At 43.3% G+C, this 24921-nt stretch overlaps 1 protein-coding gene across 2 annotated transcripts; it reads right to left on the bottom strand.

Annotated features, from left to right (window-relative positions):
• Window positions 1-1316: 1316 nt before the first annotated feature.
• On the bottom strand, window positions 1317-24921 carry LOC139420235 (protein phosphatase 1 regulatory subunit 16A-like). Of its 2 annotated transcripts, XM_071170093.1 has the most exons (12): window positions 24838-24913; window positions 19514-19725; window positions 14173-15210; window positions 13085-13155; window positions 12263-12408; window positions 11919-12022; window positions 4943-5067; window positions 4544-4669; window positions 4352-4427; window positions 3451-3580; window positions 3127-3289; window positions 1317-2984 (listed from the first exon to the last, which is right to left on the bottom strand). In XM_071170093.1, exons 3-12 carry the CDS (start codon window positions 14420-14422, stop codon window positions 2493-2495), a joined length of 1683 nt encoding a protein of 560 aa, XP_071026194.1. In that variant the 5' UTR covers window positions 14423-15210; window positions 19514-19725; window positions 24838-24913; the 3' UTR covers window positions 1317-2492. The 2 variants fall into 2 exon arrangements, with proteins under 2 accessions (XP_071026194.1, XP_071026193.1); XM_071170092.1 differs by lacking the exon at window positions 19514-19725 and having other exon boundaries at window positions 24838-24921.

Here is a 24921-nt window from a genome sequence, read left to right as displayed (position 1 = left end):
CACCTGACAGAAATGTATAGAAAACAAGGTAGATCCTGGTTTCTAGGATGGAAAGGTTTGTTGTGAAGGAATGGTTAAGGACAACCTACGGTAGCCACTGAGGACGACATACATCACTATTCAGAGTATAGAAAGTGTTCAAATAGAAATGCCTAGAGAAAGTTGTCATCCTGAGGAGGAACATTGAACATCATGACAAAAACACCTTCATTTAAATATAAGAATCTCTTACAATCATTTAGGAAAAAAAAAACGAAAAAAAAAAACACGTTAACAAATTGCATCTTAGACTTATTAAAATGTACAATTTTCTTAGTGCACTTGAACAGATTATTTTTTTGTTCATTAATCATTTTAATAACAGTGATGAATGCTGATCAGGAGAAAGGTAGGGCAATAAGCACTTGTCTACACTTAAATGTGATACAAATTCAAACCAACAAGAAAAATAAACTTCTCAAAAACAATCCCAATTCTGTACCGTCATACAGACTGGTGTGTCTGGAAAACAAACAGTGAATTCGGAAAGAATTCAGACCCCTTAACTTTGTATATTTTGTTACAGCCTTATGTAAACATTGTCCCTCATCAATCTACACACAATACCCCATAATGACAAAGCGAAAACAGGTTTTTCGAATTTACCTGTGGTAAATTCAATTAATTGGACATGACTTGGAAAAGCACACACAGCTGTCTAAGGTCCCACAGTTGACAGTGCATGTCAGAGCAAAAATCTAGCCATGATGTCAAATGAATTGTCAGTAGACAGGATTGTGTCAAGGCACAAATCTGGGAAGGGTACAAAAACATTTCCACAGCGTTGAAGGTCCCCAAGAAGTGGCCTCCATCATTCTTAAATGGAAGAAGTTAGGAACCACCAACACTCTTCCTAGTGCTGGCCGCCCTGCCAAACTGAGCAATCAAGGGGAGAAGGGCCTTGGTCAAAGAGGTGACCAAGAACCTGATGATCATTCTGACAGAGCTCCATAGTTCCTCTATGGAGATAGGAGAACCTTCCAGAAGGACAACCAGCTCTGCAGCACTCCGCCAATCTGGCCTTTATGGTAGAGTGGCCAGACGGAAGCCAATCCTTAGTAAAAGGCACATGACAGGCCGCTTGGAGTTTGCCAAAAGGCACTTAAAGGACTCAGACCATGAGAAACAACATTTTCTGGTCTGATGAAAACAAGATTGAACTTTTGGCCTGAATGCCAAGCGTCACGTGTGGAGGAAACCAGGCACTGCTCAACACCTGGCCAATACCATCCTTATGTTGAAGCATGACATTGTAGATGACATTGACAGAGTCATACCCAAGACTCGAAGCTGTAATCACTGCCAAAGGTGCTTCAAAACAGTACTGAGTAAAGGGTCTGAATACTTGTGTAAAAAGTGATTTCTGTTTTTTTTATTTGTAATACATTTGCTTTGTCATTATGGGGTATTGTGTGTAGATTGAGGGGGAAAAAAACTAGAATAAGGCTGTAATGAAACAAAATTAGAAAAAAAGTCAAGGGGTCTGAATACTTTCAGGTTGCACTGTCAGATCAATAAAATGCTATCATGTACCCTTTTGTATCAATCACTTTAGGAAATCGCCTCACTCTCGATCATAATCCGTGCTTCCCTTCAATCAAAAGTGCACATCAAGTTACAGTGCACATCAAGTTACAGTGCACATCAAGTTACAGTGCACATCAAGTTACAGGGCACATCAAGTTACAGGGCACATCTCAAATCATGTTCAGTCAATCATAAATAGGAAAAATCATTCATTGGTCCGATTATCAGCTTGAAAAAAAGCATAATAATCAGGTTTGGTTCATTCTGCTCTTGCCCCTTTTCTGCTTCGAATACACACAGCTTACTCACTGAAGTCAGATGACCAATTCATATAGTATGTGCTTGATACATCCTGTGTGAGAACTCTTATTGAACTGCCCCAAACACACATGAAAAAAGGGACTTAAGAGGAAAGTACTCAGTGCTATTGCAAGAGTAATACTGGTATCTGTAGGTCTCTACACACAGCCTAAAAAGCCACCAGGTGGCCACATAAGGTCTCCTGAGATCCAAATAGACCCCTCTGGCCACACCCTCAGAGGAACAATGAGGAACATTACGTTAAGTGCTCATATATTACATGTTTGACATTTTTCAGGAAGGAGGGTTTAAAATAAATATGTGCAAGAAGATAAAATGTACTACTACATTTACTAAAATGGAGTTAAGACCAAACATTCGACGGCATATCATTGACGGAACCAAATAATATGCTTAGAATGAATCAAACTGCAATGAATCCTTAAAAGTATATCTGGTGGTCACCGTAGTGTTTTGAATTGAAATCGGTTTGCCACATAGGAGTGTTACACATCCCTCATTTCCAGTCAGGCAGTGGGTGCTTGGGAGTGTTTGTGTGTCTCTACATTGTGGCTTGGGAGTGTTTGTGTGTCTCTACATTGTGGCTTGGGAGTGTTTGTGTGTCTCTACATGATTCCACAGCAGGGCTCCTTGGTGTTGTTGGACGTGTCCTCCTCTGGGGCTCGTAGTTTGAGCAGGGGCGGGTCCCCACTGGCTGGAGTGAAGTACACAGCGCTGGGAAAGGCCACCTCTGTGCTGGGGGTCTCCTGGGCGGCTCGGGAGGGGGTCACCTCCTGCAGAGGGGTGGGAGAGGGAGGCTCCTCCTCTGAGGGAGGGAGTAGAGGTGGGGCGGGGTACTTGTTGAGCTTGGCCGCAGCCCGCTGGCGTTTCAGGTCCGCTAGAGTCTGGTGGGATTTCTCAAGGGTCATGTTGTCCCTTTCCTCCCCAGACCCTGAGGCAGGGCTCAGCTGGTAGGAGGCACTGCGGTCCATCCGACCTCTACTCCACTGCTCCCCTGGGACAGACGCCGAGAGGGCAAGGGGCGTCCCACCGTTCCCCAGACTAGACTTCCTCTCCGCTCCCTCCTCATTCTCCAGCCTCGACATGGTACCTGCAGCCTGAGAAAGCCAGAGCAACAGAGTTAATATGACACAATCACCTATCAACTCTGAATCATATCCTCTATTCTCAATGTCGACTGAACATGGTAGCAGTTTGTCCTGGTGTTGTTGCTATGACAGAAGTAACAGTACAACTCACCATGGCAACGTGATGGTGGAGCTCGTTGTCCGTCTGTCTGTCCTCGTCGTCGTCCTGCGGCTCGGCCTGCCGGCCTCTCTCCTGCCACACCATGGCCTCCTTGTGGTGCTCCCGCCGGTACAGGCTGGAACGCTCGTTGACGCTCACACGCCGCACCACCTTACTGCTCATACAGGGGGCGACAGACACTGTAGACACAGCTACAAACTGACAAGAGGCTGAGGCTTTGCCTGTGTCTTAACAAAACCCTCATCTGCTCATAACCTTCCATCTTTAAACCTTGAACTAATCCTCTCTATTGTTCAACCCCCCCTCCCCACTCACCCTCTGCTGCCAGTGCTGGAGGCTCGTCTCTGCAAGGTGCCCTTGTGTCGGTCATGACTCTTCATGATTGCGTCGTGTTTGTGCTTCAGCTCCATCAGCTTGACTCTCACCTCCTCGTCAGCACACACATCTACCACAGACAGAAAACACAACGGAGTCAGGACATGTCCTCCCCATACAGTTAACCCCCACCTCCTCGTCAGCACACACATCTACCACAGACAGAAAACACAACGGAGTCAGGACATGTCCTCCCCATACAGTTAACCCCCACCTCCTCGTCAGCACACACATCTACCACAGACAGAAAACACAACGGAGTCAGGACATGTCCTCCCCATACAGTTAACCCCAACAACAACTGCTCCCTGGGCGCCGATGACATCCATTAAGGCAGCTCCCCGCACCCCTCTGATTCAGAGGGGTAAATGCAGAAGACATTTCTGTCGAATCCTTCCCCATTCAGGCTTACATTTTGATACATGGTGATGCTGTGTGTGCCATCTTGGTCATATACTGTATCTTAGTCTGCCTCTCTGACATTGACAAGCATTTCGCTACACCCACAATAACATCTGCTAAACACGTGTATGTGACCAATAACATTTGATTTGAGGACTATTATCTATCAAGATAACAGGTAATAAGTCAACCTATACAAGGGTTCTGTGTCATTGCCCATCACATCCCCACAGTCTAACTACAGGATGTAAAAAATAAAATCATCTAAATTACCAGCACTTGACCCCCACTTCTAGCTCTGACTACTGACAGCTACGTTATTGAGGAAAGGTGTACTTTCTCTGCCTGTGATGTGTGGTTGTCCCACCTAGCTATCTGAAGTCTCTCTGGTTAAGAGCATCTGCTAAATGACTCAAATGTAAACATGTGATGTTGTTACCCAGCGGCGTCTCTTCCAGGACAGACTTGGTGTTGAGACTGGCCCCATGAGCCACCAGCTGCTCCACCATCAGAATCTAGGGAAACAGACACGCCAGTACGTTCAGGTCAGTGAGCCAGCCATTTAGTATAACATGACCGTTGAGAAAGGGGGCTTCGTTCTAGCCTGTTCTCAGAGTGCTACAATACTGACCTGTCCCCAGCAGGAGGCGGCGTGGAGTGGTGTCCAGCCGTCCGTGTCCTTCTGCTCCACCTTGGCCCGGTGCTCCAGTAGCAGCTCCCCCACCAACAAGTAGCCGTTAGCCGCCGCTATGTGCAGCTGGAGGGGAATTGTTAGTCAACCTTTCATCCCAGTGGTGAAGTGAAGATATGATCATAATACAAGACTAGAAAATCTCCCCAGCCAGGTATGTTTTCAGGGTTACAGCAGGGGTATTCAAATCCAAAACCATGAGGTTCAGAGTACCGCTGGTTTTCTGTTCTACCTGATAATGAATTGTACCCACCTGGTGCCCAAATCTAAAATCAGTCCCTGATTAGAGGGGAAGAATACAAAAATTAAAAAACATCTATTTGAATGTGAGTGTCTCACTAGCGTGGCCCCGTTGTCATCCTGAGCGTTCAGGTCCGCTCCATTCTGAACCAGCACTCGAATATCTGTGAGCATATTCATCTCCTTAGCCCCACGACACCGGTTTATACGGTCCTGGGTTATACCTGCACAGACACACAGCAAGTCAGAGTTCTTCCACACTTCCACACAGAACATTGTTGATTTGACATGGACTGGGTTTAAGTAAGGCTCGTAGAGGGGATTGCAACTTCCAGGTACAGTTGAAGTCGGAAGTTTACATACACTTAGGTTGGAGTCACTAACATTTTTCAACCACTCCACAAATGTCTTGTTAACAAACTATAGTTTTGGCAAGTTGGTTAGGACATCTACTTTGTACATGACAACTAATTTTTACAGCAATTGTTTATAGACAGATTGTTTCTCTTATTATTCACTGTATCACAATTCCAGTGAGTCAGAAGTTTACATACACTAAGTTGACTGTGCTTTTAAACAGCTTGGGAAATTCAAGAAAATTATGTCATGGCTTAAGAAGCTTCTGATAGGCTAATTGACATAATTTGAGTTAATTGGTGTACCTGTGGACATCATGGAAAAATGGAAAAATCTAAAGAAAATCAGCCAAGACCTCAGAAAAAATAATTGTAGACCTCCACAAGTCTGGTTCATCCTTGGGAGCAATTTCCAAACGCATGAAGGTACCACGTCCATCTGTACAAACGGGGAGGCTTGCAAGCCAAAGGCTGCTGCACTTCACAAAATAGATGGCATCATGAGGTTGGAAAATTATGTGGATATATTGAAGCAACATCTCAAGACATGAGTAAGGAAGTTAAAGCTTGGTCGCAAATGGGTCTTCCAAATGGACAATGACCCCCAAGCATATTTCCAAAGTTGTGGCAAAATGGCTTAAGGACAACAGAGTCAAGGTTTTGGGAGGGGCCATCACAAAGCCCTGACCTCAATCCTATAGAAAATGTGTGGGCAGAACTGAAAAAAGCATGTGCGAGCAAGGAGGCCTACAAACTGACCAGCTCTGTCAGGAGGAATGGGCCAAAATTTACCCAACTTATTGTGGGAAACTTGTGGAAGGCTACCCAAAATGTTTGACCCAAGTTAAACAATTTAAAGGCGGGGGGATGAAAATGGCGCCGTAGAGAGAACACGGTGTTTCAGCGAGCTCTCGTGGCATTCGTAAATTTATATTTTTACATTAATCTCCTAGCTTGAAAAAGTGGTAGAATTGGCTAAATAAGTTACCATATAATGAGTCTTGACGACTTTTTCGCAAAAATCTCCGACAACATGCCCAACAGAACTACTAAGAAGTCGACCAAAACCCCCACCCCTGTGGATGTGCATGAGGAGCTAGCTAACGTTAGCGAGGCTAGCACCATTGCGGATACAGGCACAATGGACCTGGTGATTCAAAAGATGACTGATAACATTACTAAAGTGATCGATGCTAAGATAAGAACGGTCTTGGAAGCAATAGCAGGCCATTCAGCTGAACTACAGAGGGTTGTGGAACGTGTTGTTGAGGCGGAAGGAAGAATTGATGCATGGAAACTTCAACTACATCTATGGACGCTAAGCTAAAAGCACTTGAGAAACAGGTGCGCGAAATGGCGGAGCACATTGACGACTTGGATAATCGAGGACGCAGATGCAATATTCGTGTTGTGGGACTCCCGGAAAATTCTGAAGGGACACGTTCAGTAAAATTCTTTGAGGAATGGATCCCTGGCTACCTACAAATGGACACTAAGGCTGGCCGTGTGAAGCTGGACAGAGCCCATCGCTCTCAAGCACCGATACCCGGTCCCAATCAGCGCCCACGGCCGGTGGTTATAAAGTTCCACAACTTCACCGACAAGCAGCGCGTCATGGATGCGGCTAGAAACATTGGCTCTGATGGTAGTCAACGTAAAAGTCCTAAGGTTTCATTCTTCAATGATTATTCCACGGCGGTTGTACGAAGACGCAAAGCGTTTGATGAGGCGAAGGCTCGACTCAGGAGAATGAAGATGGACTACGCACTGTTGTACCCGGCCACATTGAAGATTATGGTCAACGGATCACCTAAAAAGCTCTACACACCTGAAGAGGCTGCTGCGTTTATTGACTCTCTCGGGTAAATAACTTTTAAGCTGCACCTCAGCAGCATTGGATAACTTTGTTTATTTTTGGTTCAATCTGATCATGAAACAGTGACGTGAGTCCTCACGTACTTCGGCTCAGTAATATTCGTATCTTTATTATTTTTCTTGCTAAAGTAATAGCCGCTATAGCTCAGGCTGAGATATGTGTGAATCCATATTGGTGCCCAGGTTTGGTTTTAGGTGGAAGAGCCTCAATATTCTCCTATTGATTTTCTTTTCCATACATATAAAGGATGAGGCTATGGAGCGGCGATGCAGACTTAAGAGTCTACATTGGAGAGTTGAAATCCCCTGCATGTTAGCTAGTGGGAAAACCCCCTTTTGGATCTTTACATGTTTAATTTTTGGGTTTAGTATAGCTCGAGTTCAGGGTTCATATCGTTTGTTTATGCTCAGTGAGATGGAGGAGAGTTCAACACATGGAAAAAGGTACCACCCCACTTTTACAGTGGGATCCAGTCTGGATATTGAATGGTCAAGATACAATGGCAGGTAACGGACAGCGTGTATGTACATGGAACATTAGAGGGAGCCATAACCCCATTAAGAGGAAGAAGGTACTATCTTTTTTGAAAAAAGAAAATATTGATATTGCCCTGTTGCAAGAAACTCAGTTGGATGATAAGGAGCACCTGAAATTACAACAAGGGGGGTTTGGTCAAGTGTTTTTCTCATCATTTACATCCAGAAGTAGAGGGGTAGCAATTCTGGTGAAAAATAACTTACCACTTAAGGTCTTGAATTGTGTGAAAGATACATTTGGTCGCTTTGTTATAATTAATGGTACTTTACAAGGGCAGAACATTTCTATAATGAATATTTACTTCCCCCCCTGCTCACCCCCCTGATTTCCTCACTAAGGTTTTTCTAGACTTTTCAGAATTAAACTCGGACACTGCAGTGGTTGGAGGAGATTTTAACTGCTTGTTGAACCCCCTTATTGATAGGTTCCCCAGCGGTATAGCTTCACTCTCTCCTCAAGTTAAGTTACTTAAAGCTATTTGTGATGATCTGGGGTATGCGGATGTCTGGAGAGCTTTTCATCCCTCCAACAGAGTTCACTTTTTTCTCTGCACCTCATGGATGTCAGACTAGAATAGATTATTTTTTTGTGCCCAGGACGTCTCTGCAGTCTGTTCTATCCGCTAGGATAGGAAGCATAGTCATATCTGATCATGCTGAGGTGATCCTGGACATAAAACTCAATGGGGCATTCAATCGGTCAAGACATTGGAGGTTGAACACAACCATTCTTAAAGACCATACATTCACATCATATTTCATTACAGAGTTTAAAGCATTTTTCTCTATTAACTCTCAATCAACAGATAACCCCTCGCTCCTTTGGGAGACCTGTAAAGCGTATGCCAGGGGTCTGATTATGTCATACACAGCTACTAAGAGACGGAAAAAGCGTGAAAAGCAAAAAATGTTAGAGGGTGAATTAGGAACTAAAGAGAAGGACTACATTAAAACGCCCACTCCTGCCCTATTAAAGGAAATATCAGTCATTAGATCAGCGTTAGACTCTCTCCTAACACAGGACGCTGAAAAGAAAATGAGATTTGTGAGGCAAAAGCTATATGAACATGGCGATAAGCCAGGAAAGTACTTGGCATACCTAGCTAAAAAGAGAGCTGACTCTCAGTCAATTGCTACTATTACTGACTCTGATGGTAATCATTTATATGAAAATAAATTGATAAGTGACTCATTTAAGAAATTTTATACAAATCTTTATGCCTCAGAACTGCCAAATGATGCACCCAAATTAATGGATAACTTATTTTGTAAGATTGAGCTCCCTACTATCTCCGAAGAGCAGCGGTCCCTCCTTAATGCCCCTATTACCAAGGAAGAGATAATGTTCGCAATTAAGAATCTGCAAAATGGTAAGGCCCCAGGACCAGACGGGTTTTGTAGTGAGTTCTATAAAGAGTTCCATGGCCTGATCCTTGAGCCATTGCGTGATATGTTTAATCACTCATTTTCAAATGACCAACTCCCTCAAACGCTGAGAGAAGCCAACATTTCACTTATTCTCAAAAAGGGAAAATGTCCAGAGTCTTGTTCCTCGTACAGACCAATTTCCCTTCTGAATGTGGATAGAAAATTGCTTTCTAAAATTCTAGCCACAAGATTAGAGGACTCACTGCCATTAATTGTGAAAGGAGACCAAACTGGCTTCATTAAGGGCCGTAAGTCATGCAACAATGTCAGGCGGCTTCTTAATGTAATTCAAGCTTACCAACAAAGTGCTGTGGATGGTCTGGTGCTCTCCCTAGATGCTGAGAAAGCATTTGATCGTGTGGAGTGGTCTTACCTATTATTTGCTCTAAATAAATTTGGTCTGGGCGACAACTTTATAAAATGGGTGAAAGTTTTATATGATGATCCTCAGGCTGCTGTCCTTACTAATGGGCTAAGGTCAAATAACTTCTCTATACACAGAGGTACCAGACAGGGCTGTCCTTTATCCCCCCTCCTCTTTGCACTCGTTATGGAACCACTGGCTGAGGCCATCAGGGTAACGCCTGCTATACAGGGGCTGCTCATTGGTGATGTTCACCATAAAATAAGCTTGTATGCTGATGATGTCCTGATATTCATCTCTAGTCCCGAGACTTCAATTACAGCTCTTATTAATATTATTGAATTTATTCAGCGAATTCTCAGGCTACAAGATTAACCTAACTAAGTCAGAGGCTATGCCACTTGGTAGCCTGCACTCTGTACCTAATACTTCTCCCCCCTTCCCTTTTAAATGGTCTCCCTCAGGTTTCATGTATCTGGGTATATTTGTAACTCCTAAATTCCAGCAAATGTACAAAGCCAATTTTGTTCCCTTGTTTGATACAATAAGACAGGATCTGGAGCGCTGGAACTCTCTCCCGATTTCTTGGTTGGGTAGAATATCCCTCTTGAAAATTAACATTTTACCTAGACTACTTTACCCAATCCAAATGATCCCAGTATTACTCTCCAATAAGGTAATAAAGGATGTAAATGGATGGCTAAGTTCCTTTATATGGAGTAAACGCAAACCAAGACTTAAGATGGCAATATTGCAGCTGCCAAGTTCTATGGGCGGCTTGGACCTGCCCAATATCAGGTTCTATCAATGGTGTGCCCACCTTTGTTATATTTCTGACTGGATCACAAATGATGACTCCTCTATTTGGTTAGACATTGAGACTTCTTTTTCAAAATACCCCTTACAGGATCTTTTATTTTTCAGAAGTTTCAAGTCTGTAGAAGATCACTGCAATAATCCCGTTACACTTAACACACTCAAAGTATGGAGGTCAGTTCAACGCTTCCTGGGAAGGTCCAAACTAACCTCTGCTCTTACCCCAATTCTTAACAATCCAGATTTCAGTCCAGGATTGCTGGATGCCGGCTTTAACTCTTGGCTTAATAAGGGCATACGCAGGCTAAATGACTTATTTGTTGATAAGATTTTGTTGTCATTTGAGCAGATGGTCGAGAAATATCGACTCCCAAAGCAGGACTTTTTCCGCTTCCTACAAGTAAGACATTATATCCTGAAGAGCACCACCTTAATTGATAACCCTGATGTGTCTGTCATTGAAAGAATGCTTTTTTTCCCACAAAGGAAAATGTCTGTAAGTCTGTTTTATGATACTTTAAGGTCCCTTTCTGCTGTCAACACACAGAGGGTGAAACAAGTGTGGGAGAAAGAATTGTCTGTTACTATTGACGAAGAGATGTGGGAGGACATTTGGAGATATGCAAAAACAATATCTATATGTAATCGTACTAGAGCAATCCAATTAAGAATAATACACAGATTGCATATATCCCCAAATCGCAGACATGCTTTTAGCCCCACCTCCTCTTCCCCTCAGTGTCTTAAATGCAAAACTGATACAGGCACCCTAACACATTGTTTATGGTCATGTACCAAAATACAAAGATACTGGTCTGGTGTTCTGCAAGAAATTGAAAAGATCCTAGGGGTTGATCTAGAATTGGACCCAGTTTCTTTACTGTTAGGTCTCCCTAGTAGGCAGGTTACTTCTGTGGGTAAAAGGAGGCTTTACAACATCCTTACCTTCGCAGCGAGGAAAAACATCCTTTTACAGTGGATTAGTGATAAGGTTCCTTCTATTAAAGATTGGCATAAGATACTATTTGAATGGGTGCCTCTGGAATATCTGACATGTACATTGCATTCTAAAACAGACCAGTTCTACAAAGTATGGGAACCTTATCTAAATTACCTAGAACCTGAGGTATCAGCTATTATGCTGCAAGGATTCTTGTAGAATGACGGGGATGTATGTATTTCAGAACTACACTGTACGTTCCATGTGTGGAACCTAACCTCTTGGTTTAAACTGAGCTTTTTTGTTTAATTTCTGTTTGTAAGTTTGTTTAAAATGTATGTATTGAGAGACGCAATGATGGTGATGGGGTGAGAGAAGCTTTCTGTGTGCTTTGTCTCTGTTGTTGTATCTCTTAATATGGGTGAAAATTGTACAATTCCAATAAAAATACTGTTAAAAAAAAATAAAAAATTTGTAAAGGCAATGCTACCAAATACTCAAGCTGAAATAAATGGAGATCCTAACTGGCCCAAGACATGGAATTTTTACTAGGATTAAATGTCAGAAATTGTGAAAAAACTAAGTTTTAATGTATTTGGTTAAGGTGTATGTAAATGTCCAACTTCAACTGTAGCTATGGTTACAGGGTTGTGGCTAAGGGCTGTAGCCATGGTGAGAGGGTGAGTGTATGGTTAGAAATGTAAAGAGAGGATGAGTCTGGGGAGAAAAATCAGGTTGGTTTTTAGTCTCCCTACTAACCCTGCTCTGCCATGACCATCTCTAGCAGCTCCAGAGTGGCCTCGTCCTCACAAAGGTCATAGGGCATGTTGCCATCAGCGTTGACAGCCAGCAGCTCTGCTCCACTACACACAGACAAGGAGAACGTTACACCAGAAGCACACACATCGTTATCACAGCCTACTTGGAAATGATAAGAATGTCTGAACTCTACAATAGTGTCTGAAGAAAGGGAAGAAGTTGTTGAACTTCACCCAGAGGAATGGGTCAAAACTATTTGTACATTTTAAAGCCCTCCGCATTCTGCACAGTACATTGTAACTGTGTAGATTAGTGTGTCGTGTTGAGGTGTTTATGTGACTCACGACTGCACGAGGAGCTGCACCAGGTCTGTGTGTCCACAGGTGGCAGCAGCGTGAAGTGGCGTCCACAGCTCACTGTCATAGGCGTTCACACTGGCCCCGGCATCCAACAGACACTGTACCAGCTCCACAAAGTCATCAATGCAGCACTGCAGGGGGAACGCAGACAGACACACACACACACACACACACACAACGGGCATAACACACACACACACACACGGGCATAATACACACACACAACAGGCATAACACACACACACACAACAGGCATAACACACACACACACACACAGGTTTACGGTCAACTGCAGAGTAAACTGAATTTGCACAGGTCCAGGCCTCCAGCCTTTTACTAAGTAAACACATGACATTTTTTCTGGAGGGAAGAAATACTTCATGACTATAAAGAGAGCACTGTGCTCTCTAGTGCCACTCTTACACATTTACAGTGTGTGTGTGGGGGTAACATGTACATGTAGGGTGTGTGTTTTACTTCTAAGGAGAGCAGTGTCTTTTCTTGTTGGTAGACGTTTCCAAACATCACAGTAGTGCTATGAAGGGGGGGGGGGGGGTCACAATCTATCCTTCCCAACGGTCTAGGAATGTAAGAGCCAGCCCAAAGCAGAGCAGCAGTTATATGTCTAGCTCTAGAAGCAGTGTGAAAACATTCTACAGTGTTTACATAAACTGTGATTTTAGATCGACACCCCACACACAGACAGACAGTACTTACAGTGTTGAGAACCACACTAAACATAAAAAACACACACAGGGTGACCAAGCGGGCTGACGTCGGACTGTGTGTGCGCGAGCGCATGTGTACCTGGTGAAGGGCAGTGAGTCCGTCCTCGTTGTACAGATCTGGACTGACTCCACCGTTCAGCAGCTCCCTCACTGCAGAGAAACACATGGCCATTATTCACTAGAACTCCAGTAAGTCACACTATGAATCTTAGTTAAGTGATATTGCCCGAGAAGCCGGTGTTTGGAGGATATTGGAACGGTGTTGTTAGGACCAAGTCGAGAGACAGCAAGGTTTATGCAAATCTCTGCTGTTGGAAACCAAATACTAGTCTTCAAATCAAATTTTATTGGTCACATACACATATGTAGCAGATGTTATTGCGGGTGTAGGGAAATGCTTGTGCTCCTAGCGCCAACAGTGCAGTAACATCTAACAATAAACAATCCACACAATATACATGTCTTAAAAAAAGAGGAAATAATGTCTAGATGAGTTTTACAGTGGAGATCAACTTTTAGGAATTGTCTGTCTCTGGCTGGGCTGATGAGACAGTGGATTTCACAGTGAAATGGAACACTAATGTGTTACAGAGTCATAGCTTTAGGCGCTGGTAACTTGTCAAATAGAAATGGTCTGGAATGTGGTTTTAACCAATCAGAATGCAGGATTTGACCCACCTGTTGTATACATTTCAGATAACCTCTGCTCTTGCAATGCAATCAAAAGTTTAAGTTTCCGCTATAATTAGCCATAATCAGGTGTGCTAACAATAGCACCATTGAAACCAAACGCCCGTTCTGATAAGCCTAAAAGTATGATGCGTCTCACGTACAATATGCATGAATGATTTCTTGTGTAACTTGTGTTTATAGAGCGGTCGTGCTGTGCAACTGCCCTGCCACTATTCATGTTACTTTGAAGAACAGCAGCCATGAAAAACAACAGTGAGTGTTAACTACAGGCTTTTCTAAGGGGTAGTGGGAATTCCTTTGGTAGAATAAAACCTCTATGGCCCGTTTCCCAGACATGGATTATCCTAAACCTAATCCTGGATTTAAAAGCACTTTTAATGAAGAGATTCTCCATTGAGCATGCTTTTTTAACCCAAGACTAGGCTTAAAATGGGTTTCTGAAACCGTCCCATAGTGGTGTGCTGACTGACTCACCCTCCTCCAGGTCATTGCGGGCTGCAGCCTCCAGCAGAGTGATGTTGTTTGGGAAGACCACCCTGCGCGTGCGCCCCTTCTTGTTGCTTTTCTGGCCGGCCTTGCCCGCGCCGCGGGCCATGTCCTTGTCCATCTGGGCCCAGCCTTTTAGCTGCTGGGCGCGCCGCTTCTGGGCATGCTTCAAGCGCTCCGTGGCGCTCAGACGCCCAATCGTGGCCATCTCACCGAGCAGCTCGCCGTGCTCCGCCATGCCACACCAATGCCCACCCCTTCCCCCCTCTGTTGTCCTGTTTCACTGGTCTGATCTGGTTCTGAATTTTAGCAGTAGAAAGTGAAGAAAAATAACTTTGAACCATATTTCAGTCCTTAAATCCATATCGCCACTAAAAAAAATATTATAAATCGATATAGTTCCATTATAAATCGCTACTTTCGATTTGTAATGTATTTTTCTTGCTAGGAAGCGTTAGCTAGCACTCGTCATCCTATAACTGGTTCTCCATCTTCTTCTTAAATAAATGAGCCAACATGTTCTCAGCACTTATTTCCATGAATGATCAAAACTCATTTTATCATGCTTTCTCTAGACTCTCTGCAGCCGACATGTGGTGAGCAACATGTTTGGAACATCAAATGCCAATAAAATCACGGTATCAAAATCACAATAATCATGAGAAACACAATACATATCGGCGCCTAAGTATTGTATCGTGAGATCCCTGTATATTAAAAAAACTAAATAATTTAAAAAAAATTAAAAACAATATCAATGAGGTAAAAACATTTTTTAAATAAAGACATTTGAACTAATACTGCACAGAACCTTAATTCAGAGTGCAATAGTACGAGAGAATGGAAGGGCAGAGGTTGGTCAGAGGTGGGGGCTGCATGGGATTGGATCACTTGTCAGTCTTCTAGTCCTGTAACAGGCCAGTGCAGGTGGTGCTTCAGAAACCAGGAAGAGTCCGGCATCAAGGCGTCTCAAGGATCCATTGTGCTGCTGAGAATACATAACATTCTACCTCCCTCCCCTGACACCTGGAGACAGAGAGAGAGTTCACTGTTACCGTAATGTACACAATCTTGAACCAGTCCCACTCTCCCTCCCTGCCTGAGGAAACCGGAGATGGGACGCCATTCATTAATGATTGACACACCCTGCCTGCCCTGCGCAGCACCACCTCGGCTTCAGCACAGCACGCTCTGTGGTTGGTTAGTGTGAGAGGACGGATCAGGGAGGGATGTTGTAGGGTGGTAATTAGTTGGGTTGTAGTACTTGACACTTGTTTGGGTGCTAAGTGCTAGGCTAACAGTGGCCCTTCTGGCTGTCCTCCCTGTTTATCCAGGTATGTAGCATCTCACACCAGTTTCGCAATATTTTCTGTATTAGGAGGACATGTCATTTTTTGAATGGTTTTCCCCTGCTGCCGCCCCGACTGGTAGGGCCTGCTCCCCTCCTCCTCCCGACAGTTGAAGGTGCCCTGCCCAGTTGATAATTGCCTCGAAACTGAACCTAAACCATAACTAATTTCACACACACAGTATAACAGATTAAATTAATGAAGTAGTAGAGATGTGATGATACCAGTATCACAATAGTTTTCAGTGGCAAAAATGTAAACATGAAGCAGACCTCACTCATTGTCCCTTTAATAACCTGCTGTATGTAACATGTTGTGCTGTAGTTTAGAAAATAAATACATGTGACTCTGGATGACAACATAATGATGTTTGTTTCCGATATTAGGGCTGCTCTCCTAAAGAGGTTAAATCAGCTTTGTTTTTTTGTTTCCTTGCCACGATACTAACTCGTATCGCGATACTGGTATCGTCCCGGCCATACACGCCAGCCGCACTTTCCAGGCACCTCATCCATTATTTAGCCTGGCCTGTGAGTCGCTGAGAGGAAGGTCAACTAGACGCACTCAGGGAGACCGAGATAGCAGGCAGGACCAGGGAAACAACTCCAAACTGAGGTCTACCTGAGGGGTGGACGAGGACAATACATCAAAGATCTGGCAGGACCAGGGAAACAACTCCAAACTGAGGTCTACCTGAGGGGTGGACGAGGACAATACATCAAAGATCTGTCAGTATGAAGACAAGCTGTTCCTGACACCCTCCTCTGCAGATGGCAAGACACTTCATAATAAGTAGACTTGCTTTAGGGACACTTTTGTCACTGTGGCCACAAACTATATTTAGGATGACCTGGCCATTGTCAGCTCCCAGACCACAGTGTAAGGATTTCCTTGGATTCAGAATGTTTACTCACCCTCACACACTAATAAAGTGTCCCCGTCAGGGCACATGAAACACACAGCATACTGGTATTCCTATTCAAATATATTTACTGCAGCATACAGGCCAGGGCCAGGGCCAGGCCCCCCCCCCCCGGAGAACTGAACTGCTTCCTACCTACTTGTTCTTCCTTCAACAGCACCTACAGACTGACTAAGCAGCCGTATACACACACAAACCAGCTGCTAACGCATAGGCTAACAGGCTATAGGCTAAATCACCATGGTAAACCAGTCAACTGTGGCGGTCTAGTGTCCACACACCACAGAACAGTTTGTAATCAGTGAGCATTAAGTAGCGTAACCCTTCAAGGCCTACTTCCCCACCACAGTGAACACAGAGAGAGAAGACTCATCCTTTACAGACACTTAAGGAGATTTGGAAGAGGAATGGAGAGATGCCATGTCCCCCACAATCCCTTTAGGTACTTTACTTCAGGAGCAGAAGCACTGTAAACAATTTAAAAACAAACCACAATTCCACCGAAATAAAACCGCAATTAGCGTTTACAAAATACAGCACCACACCAGTTGTATGCATATATTTTAAATCAACTTTTTGCATTGAAAACAGTGATGTAAACATGAGAACTACTGGTCTTCATGTCCATGTGTTTGTCCTCAATCCCACAACCTTATTCATAAAACCGGTTTACTGTGTTTGCTGTTCGCACTAGGAACACACACCATGTGAACCAGGGATTTAATAACTTTCTATGCATGCGTGTCATCACCCATCTTTGTGCCCCTCTGTACTGCTGAAAGTCATGAGCCTGTTCAGTTGCAGAGTGAATACTGATCTGTGTGAGCCTGACAGAAGTGCATGTGTCTGCATGTCTACATCTTTGCACGTTATGTTGGCCTAAATCAAAAAACCGCTAACTTCCCCTTCCTGCCTAATCTCACGGTCTTTGGCTGACAGTTCTCCAAGTAATGCTGTCAATCAACATGGAGATAAACCCCTTCACCTCTTATCATTACAGTGGGGCAAAAATATATTTAGTCAGCCACCAATTATGCAAGTTCTCCCACTTAAAAAGATGAGGCCTGTCATTTTCATCATAGGTACACTTCAACTATGACAGACAAAATTAGAAAAAAAATCCAGAAAATCACATTGTAGGATTTTTAATGAATTTATTTGCAAATTATGGTGGAAAATAAGTATTTGGTCAATAACAAAAGTTTCTCAATACTTTGTTATATACCCTTTGTTGGCAATGACAGAGGTCAAACGTTTTCTGTAAGTCTTAACAAGGTTTTCACACACTGTTGCTGGTATTTTGGCCCATTCCTCCATGCAGATCTCCTCTAGAGCAGTGTTGTTTTGGGGCTGTTGCTGGGCAACACGGACTTTCAACTCCCTCCAAAGATTTTCTATGGGGTTGAGATCTGGAGACTGGCTAGGCCACTCCAGGACCTTGAAATGCTTCTTACGAAGCCACTCCTTCGTTGCCCGGGCGGTGTGTTTGGGATCATTGTCATGCTGAAAGACCCAGCCACATTTCATCTTCAATGCCCTTGCTGATGGAAGGAGGTTTTCACTCAAAATCTCACGATACATGGCCCCATTCATTATTTCCTTTATACGGATCAGTCGTCCTGGTCCCTTTGCAGAAAAACAGCCCCAAAGCATGATGTTTCCACCCCCATGCTTCACAGTAGGTATGGTGTTCTTTGGATGCAACTCAGCATTCTTTGTCCTCCAAACACAACGGGTTGAGTTTTTACCAAAAAGTTATATTTTGGTTTCATCTGAGCATATGACATTCTCCCAATCTTCTTCTGGATCATCCAAATGCTCTCTAGCAAACTTCAGACGGGCCTGGACATGTACTGGCTTAAGCATGGGGGACACATCTGGCACTGCAGGATTTGAGTCCCTTTGAGTCCCTGGCGGCGTAGTGCGTTACTGCCGGGGAGGCAGGGTAGCCTAGTGGTTAAAGTGTTGGACTAGTAACCGGTGGGTTCAAACCCCCGAGCTGACAAGGTACAAACCTGTCGTTCTGCCCCTGAACAGGCAGTTAACCCACTGTTCCTAGGCCGTCATTGAAAATAAGAATTTATTCTTAACTGACTTGCCTAGTTAAATAAAGGTTAAAAAATAAATACAATTAAAAATTTAAAAAAATGGTAGGCTTTGTTACTTTGGTCCCAGCTCTCTGCATGTCATTCACTAGGTCCCCCCGTGTGGTTCTGGGATATTTGCTCACCGTTCTTGTGATCATTTTGACCCCACGGGGTGAGATCTTGTGTGGAGCCCCAGATCGAGGGAGATTATCAGTGGTCTTGTATGTCTTCCATTTCCTAATAATTGCTCCCACAGTTGATTTCTTCAAACCAAGCTGCTTACCTATTGCAGATTCAGTCTTCCCAGCCTGGTGCAGGTCTACAATTTTGTTTCTGGTGTCCTTTGACAGCTCTTTGGTCTTGGCCATAGTGGAGTTTGGAGTGTGACTGTTTGAGGTTGTGGACAGGTGTCTTTTATACTGATAACAAGTTCAATCAGGTGCCATTAATACAGGTAACGAGTGGAGGACAGAGGAGCCTCTTAAAGAAGAAGTTACACGTCTGTGAGAGCCAGAAATCTTAGTTTGAAGGTGACCAAATACTTATTTTCCACCATAATTTGCAAATAAATTCATTAAAAATCCTACAATGTGATTTTCTGGATTTTTTCTCTCATTTTGTCTGTCATAGTTGAAGTGTACCTATGATGAAAATTACAGGCTTCTCTCATATTTTTAAGTGGGAGAACTTTCACAATTGGTGGCTAAATACTTTTTTGCCCCACTGTATACCTCATCAAGACCATAAGTGAACATGAAGCTTAGCCTATATAATCACACTTGTTCAATTTCCATGAAACCTACACAAAGTGTCTAATTTCACCCTGGATAGCCAGTAGAATAGTCCTAGATATCAACTGATCAAATCAAATCTGAAAGGATAGGAAGAGAGCATGCTCATATTTCTGTGAATGTAACCACCTGGTGGCTCATAAGTCATTTTGAAAGAGATAGTTGAATTACATAACAAACCATAGATATGATCTCAAGCCTCTCCCGGGGACAGGAAACATGTAGGCACATAATCGCTGAACTTTGACCCTGTGTGTACACACAGTCCTTTATGGAGTTAGTTGCAGAGTGAGCTTTTAGGACGGAAGGACATCATTGCTCATCTGTTGTAGTTCAAATGCGACAAATAAAACAAACCAAGTCGCAGCCAGTCAGTCGAACAGCGAGCAAGTCTGGAACAGAGACAGAACAGTATATTTACAGTACTTTAGCCGAGCAGACAGGCCCACAGGAGATTCAGTTCAAAAACAGCCACGGTGTCTTCTAAACTCAGAGAACATTAAAAAGAGCAGTGAGAATGCACTCCTCGCTCTACTCGCTCTACTCCACCCAGAACCTCCCACCCCTGAACCTCACAGCTTGTTCTTGCCGAAGACTGGCTCCAACCCAACCCTCCACAGAAATTACTACCTGCAAGAAAGAGTGTGTGAGGGATGAGTGGCTATTAAAGGTCCCCACACAACAGTTTTATATCTTTCATCAAATTATTTCTGGGTAACAATTAAGATCTTTACTTCAATAGATTTCCATTAAAATGGGGAAAAATGGCTTTTTAGCGAAAAAATATTTCTCAAGCAAGTATTTTGCCAGGACTGTCTGGGAGTGGTGTTAGTGGGGGAAACTGAAAACAAGTTGTTACTGGCAGAGGGGTTTGGAACTGTTATTGGTCTATTAGCCAATTTAATGTATGGTGATGTCACCATGGAAACCTGTTGATTTGAAGTTCCTGTGTAGATTGTGTTTTCAACCAGCAACTATCAGGAAATAACACTGAACTAATGTACAGTGGGGCAAAAAAGTATTTAGGCAGCCACCAATTGTGCAAGTTCTCCCACTTAAAGATGAGAGAGGCCTGTAATTTTCATCATAGGTACACTTCAACTATGACAGACAAAATGAGAGAGAAAAAAATCCAGAAAATCACATTGTAGGATTTTATTATGAATTTATTTGCAAATTATGGTGGAAAGTAGGTATTTGGTCACCTACAAACAAGATTTCTGGCTCTCACAGACGTGTAACTTCTTCTTTAAGAGGCTCCTCTGTCCTCCACTCGTTACCTGTATTAATGGCACCTGATTGAACTTGTTATCAGTATAAAAGACACCTGTCCACAACCTCAAACAGTCACACTCCAAACTCCACTATGGCCAAGACCAAAGAGCTGTCAAAGGACACCAGAAACAAAATTGTAGACCTGCACCAGGCTGGGAAGACTGAATCTGCAATAGGTAAGCAGCTTGGTTTGAAGAAATCAACTGTGGGAGCAATTATTAGGAAATGGAAGACATACAAGACCACTGATAATCTCCCTCGATCTGGGGCTCCACGCAAGATCTCACCCCGTGGGGTCAAAATTATCACAAGAACGGTGAGCAAAAATCCTAGAACCACACGGGGGGACCTAGTGAATGACCTGCAGAGAGCTGGGACCAAAGTAACAAAGCCTACCATCAGTAACACACTACGCCGCCAGGGACTCAAATCCTGCAGCGCCAGACGTGTCCCCCTGCTTAAGCCAGTACATGTCCATGCCCGTCTGAGGTTTGCTAGAGAGCATTTGGATGATCCAGAAGAAGATTGGGAGAATGTCATATGGTCAGATGAAACCAAAATATAACTTTTTGGTAAAAACTCAACTTGTCGTGTTTGGAGGACAAAGAATGCTGAGTTGCATCCAAAGAACACCATACCTACTGTGAAGCATGGGGGTGGAAACATCATGCTTTGGGGCTGTTTTTCTGCAAAGGGACCAGGACGACTGATCCGTGTAAAGGAAAGAATGAATGGGGCCATCTATCGTGAGATTTTGAATGAAAACCTCCTTCCATCAGCAAGGGCATTGAAGATGAAACGTGGCTGGGTCTTTCAGCATGACAATGATCCCAAACACACCGCCCGGGCAACGAAGGAGTGGCTTCGTAAGAAGCATTTCAAGGTCCTGGAGTGGCCTAGCCATTCTCCAGATCTCAACCCCATAGAAAATCTTTGGAGGGAGTTGAAAGTCCGTGTTGCCCAGCAACAGCCCCAAAACATCACTGCTCTAGAGGAGATCTGCATGGAGGAATGGGCCAAAATACCAGCAACATTGTGTGAAAACCTTGTCAAGACTTACAGAAAACGTTTGACCTCTGTCATTGCCAACAAAGGGTATATAACAAAGTATTGAGATAAACTTTTGTTATTGACCAAATACTTATTTTCCACCATAATTTGCAAATAAATTCATTAAAAATCCTACAATGTGATTTTCTGGATTTTTTCCCCTAATTTTGTCTGTCATAGTTGAAGTGTACCGATGATGAAAATGACAGGCCTCTCATCTTTTTAAGTGGGAGAACTTGCACAATTGGTGGCTGACTAAATACTTTTTTGCCCCACTGTATCTGTATCTCAGTTCATGAATGCAACCAGGCATACTTCCAGATAGTAAAACAAACTGTCTTCTGGCAGCAAGCAGATGACAGTTTATCATACCTTTTAAAAATGGGTGCCACTAGGTAGGCCTACTGAAAGTTTGACATGTCACTCCCTAACCAGTAAGTATTCAAGTTAGTATAGGAATGCGTCAGGTTGGGCATCACCGACAGGAGTGGAAAAAAACCCTGGAGGCGTTGGTTCTACTTTTTTTAAATAAAGAAGCTTTTTATTTGATTCCATTGTCCTCCATGTGTTGCTGAATCTCCTCTCTACCTCAGTAGTACACACTACCAGCTTATAGGCTTCTGGGTCACCTAGTTTGCTCATCTGCATTCTTCATGTATCATCAGTGTACTTTGAGTTTGGTCGGTGAATGCTTGGAACTTAACATGAGCCACCTTGTCAATGACTCAGCCTGGACAGGGAGGGCCGGTGGTTTTGTGGAACAAATCCCTCAGTGACTGGCCCTCACTATGAATACTCACACAAAAATATTTGTTTTCTGTGGTTTAGTCCCCAAGAGAAAAAGCAAATGACTTACACATGTGTGCATACATGAGTTACAAAGTAAGGCCTATAGAGTAAGGCCTATAGAGTAAGGTATTCAAAGGGACTTTATAGGCCAAAAACAGGGATTATTGTGAACCTGTGTTCCAAATAGGCCTAGTAACAAACAGGCCTAAGTATTGGTTAGGGAGACAAATTTAATCTAAAAATGGGTTTGAAATCTGATTAAAGCAGCCTTATAGGCGATAATGATAAATCCAGCAACATATCAATTGGTAGTGGTAGTTGACCATACATGCTGGCTAGATTTAGCTTGGGCCTAAATAGCATTCCTGTCCCATCAGAGGACAGGAAGAACCAACCCCATGTACATTGTATCCCTGGCTTTTATATAGGCTAACAATGCTGAATCAATGGTGTTCTGGAATGATCCTGCCACCTGAACTACTGCCCAGTTGTCTAATCTCCTGGTCAATTTTCCAAAAGGCCTCCCCCCCATCCCCAGCTTTAAAATGGTTTAATGAGCAACTAACACATGACACTTCAGAAGTCCTGTCATGTTGTGGACTGGAGTGACCTTTAGCCATGTTAGACACAATCACTCAGCCTTCTGAGGCTACAGGGGAAGACAGACGGAGGAAGACAGACGGGAGAGCAGAGGGAAATTAAGGCAAGAGGATGTGGAGGAAAGACAGTGATGGAGGTAAAGAGGAATGGGAAGGCAGGAGGGAGACAAACCCAAAGGCAATATTTTAATGGGTTTCATTCAGTAGGTGGCAAAAAAATAAGAGGAAATGTCAAAGTCAGGGTGCAGTAGTTATAAACTCCTTCAAGGCTTATCAGCCCAACCGTCTCACTGTCTTATCATTAGGCTATACAGTAGTTAGAGATGGATAAGTGACAGCCAGATTTGTGAAGGCTATATGGCTCCTCTGAAAACTGAACATTGTCCCCAGCAGTTAGGTCTACATCGATAGGCAGAGAAAAGCGGAGCTAGTATTGTTTATCCTATGGTTGGATAAGACGTTTGGTTAGGTATGGTTCTCTCTCCTTGCTGTATGAAATCTGTATTGTTCAGACAACATAACGACCTTAAAGTGGCAAGATCCTCTTTCAAAAGAGTTAGCAAGATTTAAAGTCAACCAAAAACCAGTCAGCCACAGAGCAGAAGTTTACGTAGGCCAGTGTGTGTACCATGTTGCAATGTGGCCTAAGCTATTGTGTTAATCTCCAGAATCTTTGATAGTGTACACATGCGAGTGCAGCAGCGTGCACTACTCAAGTTCATGCAGTAGGTGTAACCTCTACCTCTGCCAGATCTCTCTAAAGTACAATAAGAAATGTGACCCGCTTCCTCTCTTTCAATAGACTGTTTCTTCATGAAAACAAAATCAAATGCTAACTTATGCAAATCCAGGGAAATAGGAACCACTATGACCAGTATCATAAATGTTTGCTGCACGGACATTAAGTGTAGGGACAGCCAACATAAGATGCAAAGTGCGATTGTCATTTTCATTCTTATAACATTAATTCTAGGCCTGATATCCTGTTGGTCCTTGACACACACAAATATAATACACCAAAACTTCATACAGTCAGACCTGGAAAAGAACGCATGGACAAGATACATAAATGCAATAAGACTTGAATTTCTATTCTAAAGTAAGGCATTAAAATGTATACATCTATCTATGCTTATTTACTTGGTACCTGGCAAAACAACAGTCTTGCAGTGCTAGCCTACTGAATAAATCCAAGTAACTTGTTGCATGAATAGAGCATGTTAACAACTGTCTACAATCATGTAACAAGTTATCCTCCTAAAATAACAGGAAATGTCTGATGACTGACCAATACATTACAAACTTTGAATAGTAAGCAAGCAGAATCATTATGAAAAATCTGTTTCACTGTGTGTAGATGTTAGCAGATTTAATTAGCACGCTACAGGTAAGAGACTAGCATGCTAGGTGCCAGGTTACACTACACGCAGTAAGTAGCTAGGTAGCTATCTAGTTCAGCCAAAAGTCTAAATCTAATCCTCCAGTCACATAAAACTATGCAGCTGGTTAGCTGACGTACTAAATTAAATTTGGTCATCGGCAAACGTTTCTACATCGCTTATCATAAACGACCTGCTACATCAAACATGCTCGCTCTCCGTGGCCAACCTGTGCGTCATTGCCATTTTGTAATGCCTTCCATGCAAATTAATTAGGAAACCAAGCTATCGCTAGGCTGCTAACACAACTCACTTACCTAACCTCATTCAGTCGCGGTAAAAGTTTGCTTTGCGTAGCTCAAATGTCGACTTTCAAATGTATTGGCGATGAAAAACAAAGCATGTTGCTTACCTATGGAGTTCATTCAGTCTGACAGAAGCGCGAGCTCGTGTTCTCAGCCCGTCTGAAACCGATCAGCTGCTTTCTGTCCCCAAC

This window comes from Oncorhynchus clarkii, chromosome 11 (assembly GCF_045791955.1).
Source record: "Oncorhynchus clarkii lewisi isolate Uvic-CL-2024 chromosome 11, UVic_Ocla_1.0, whole genome shotgun sequence".
NCBI lineage: Eukaryota > Metazoa > Chordata > Actinopteri > Salmoniformes > Salmonidae > Oncorhynchus > Oncorhynchus clarkii.
This window is presented reverse-complemented; position numbering and strand designations above follow the sequence as displayed.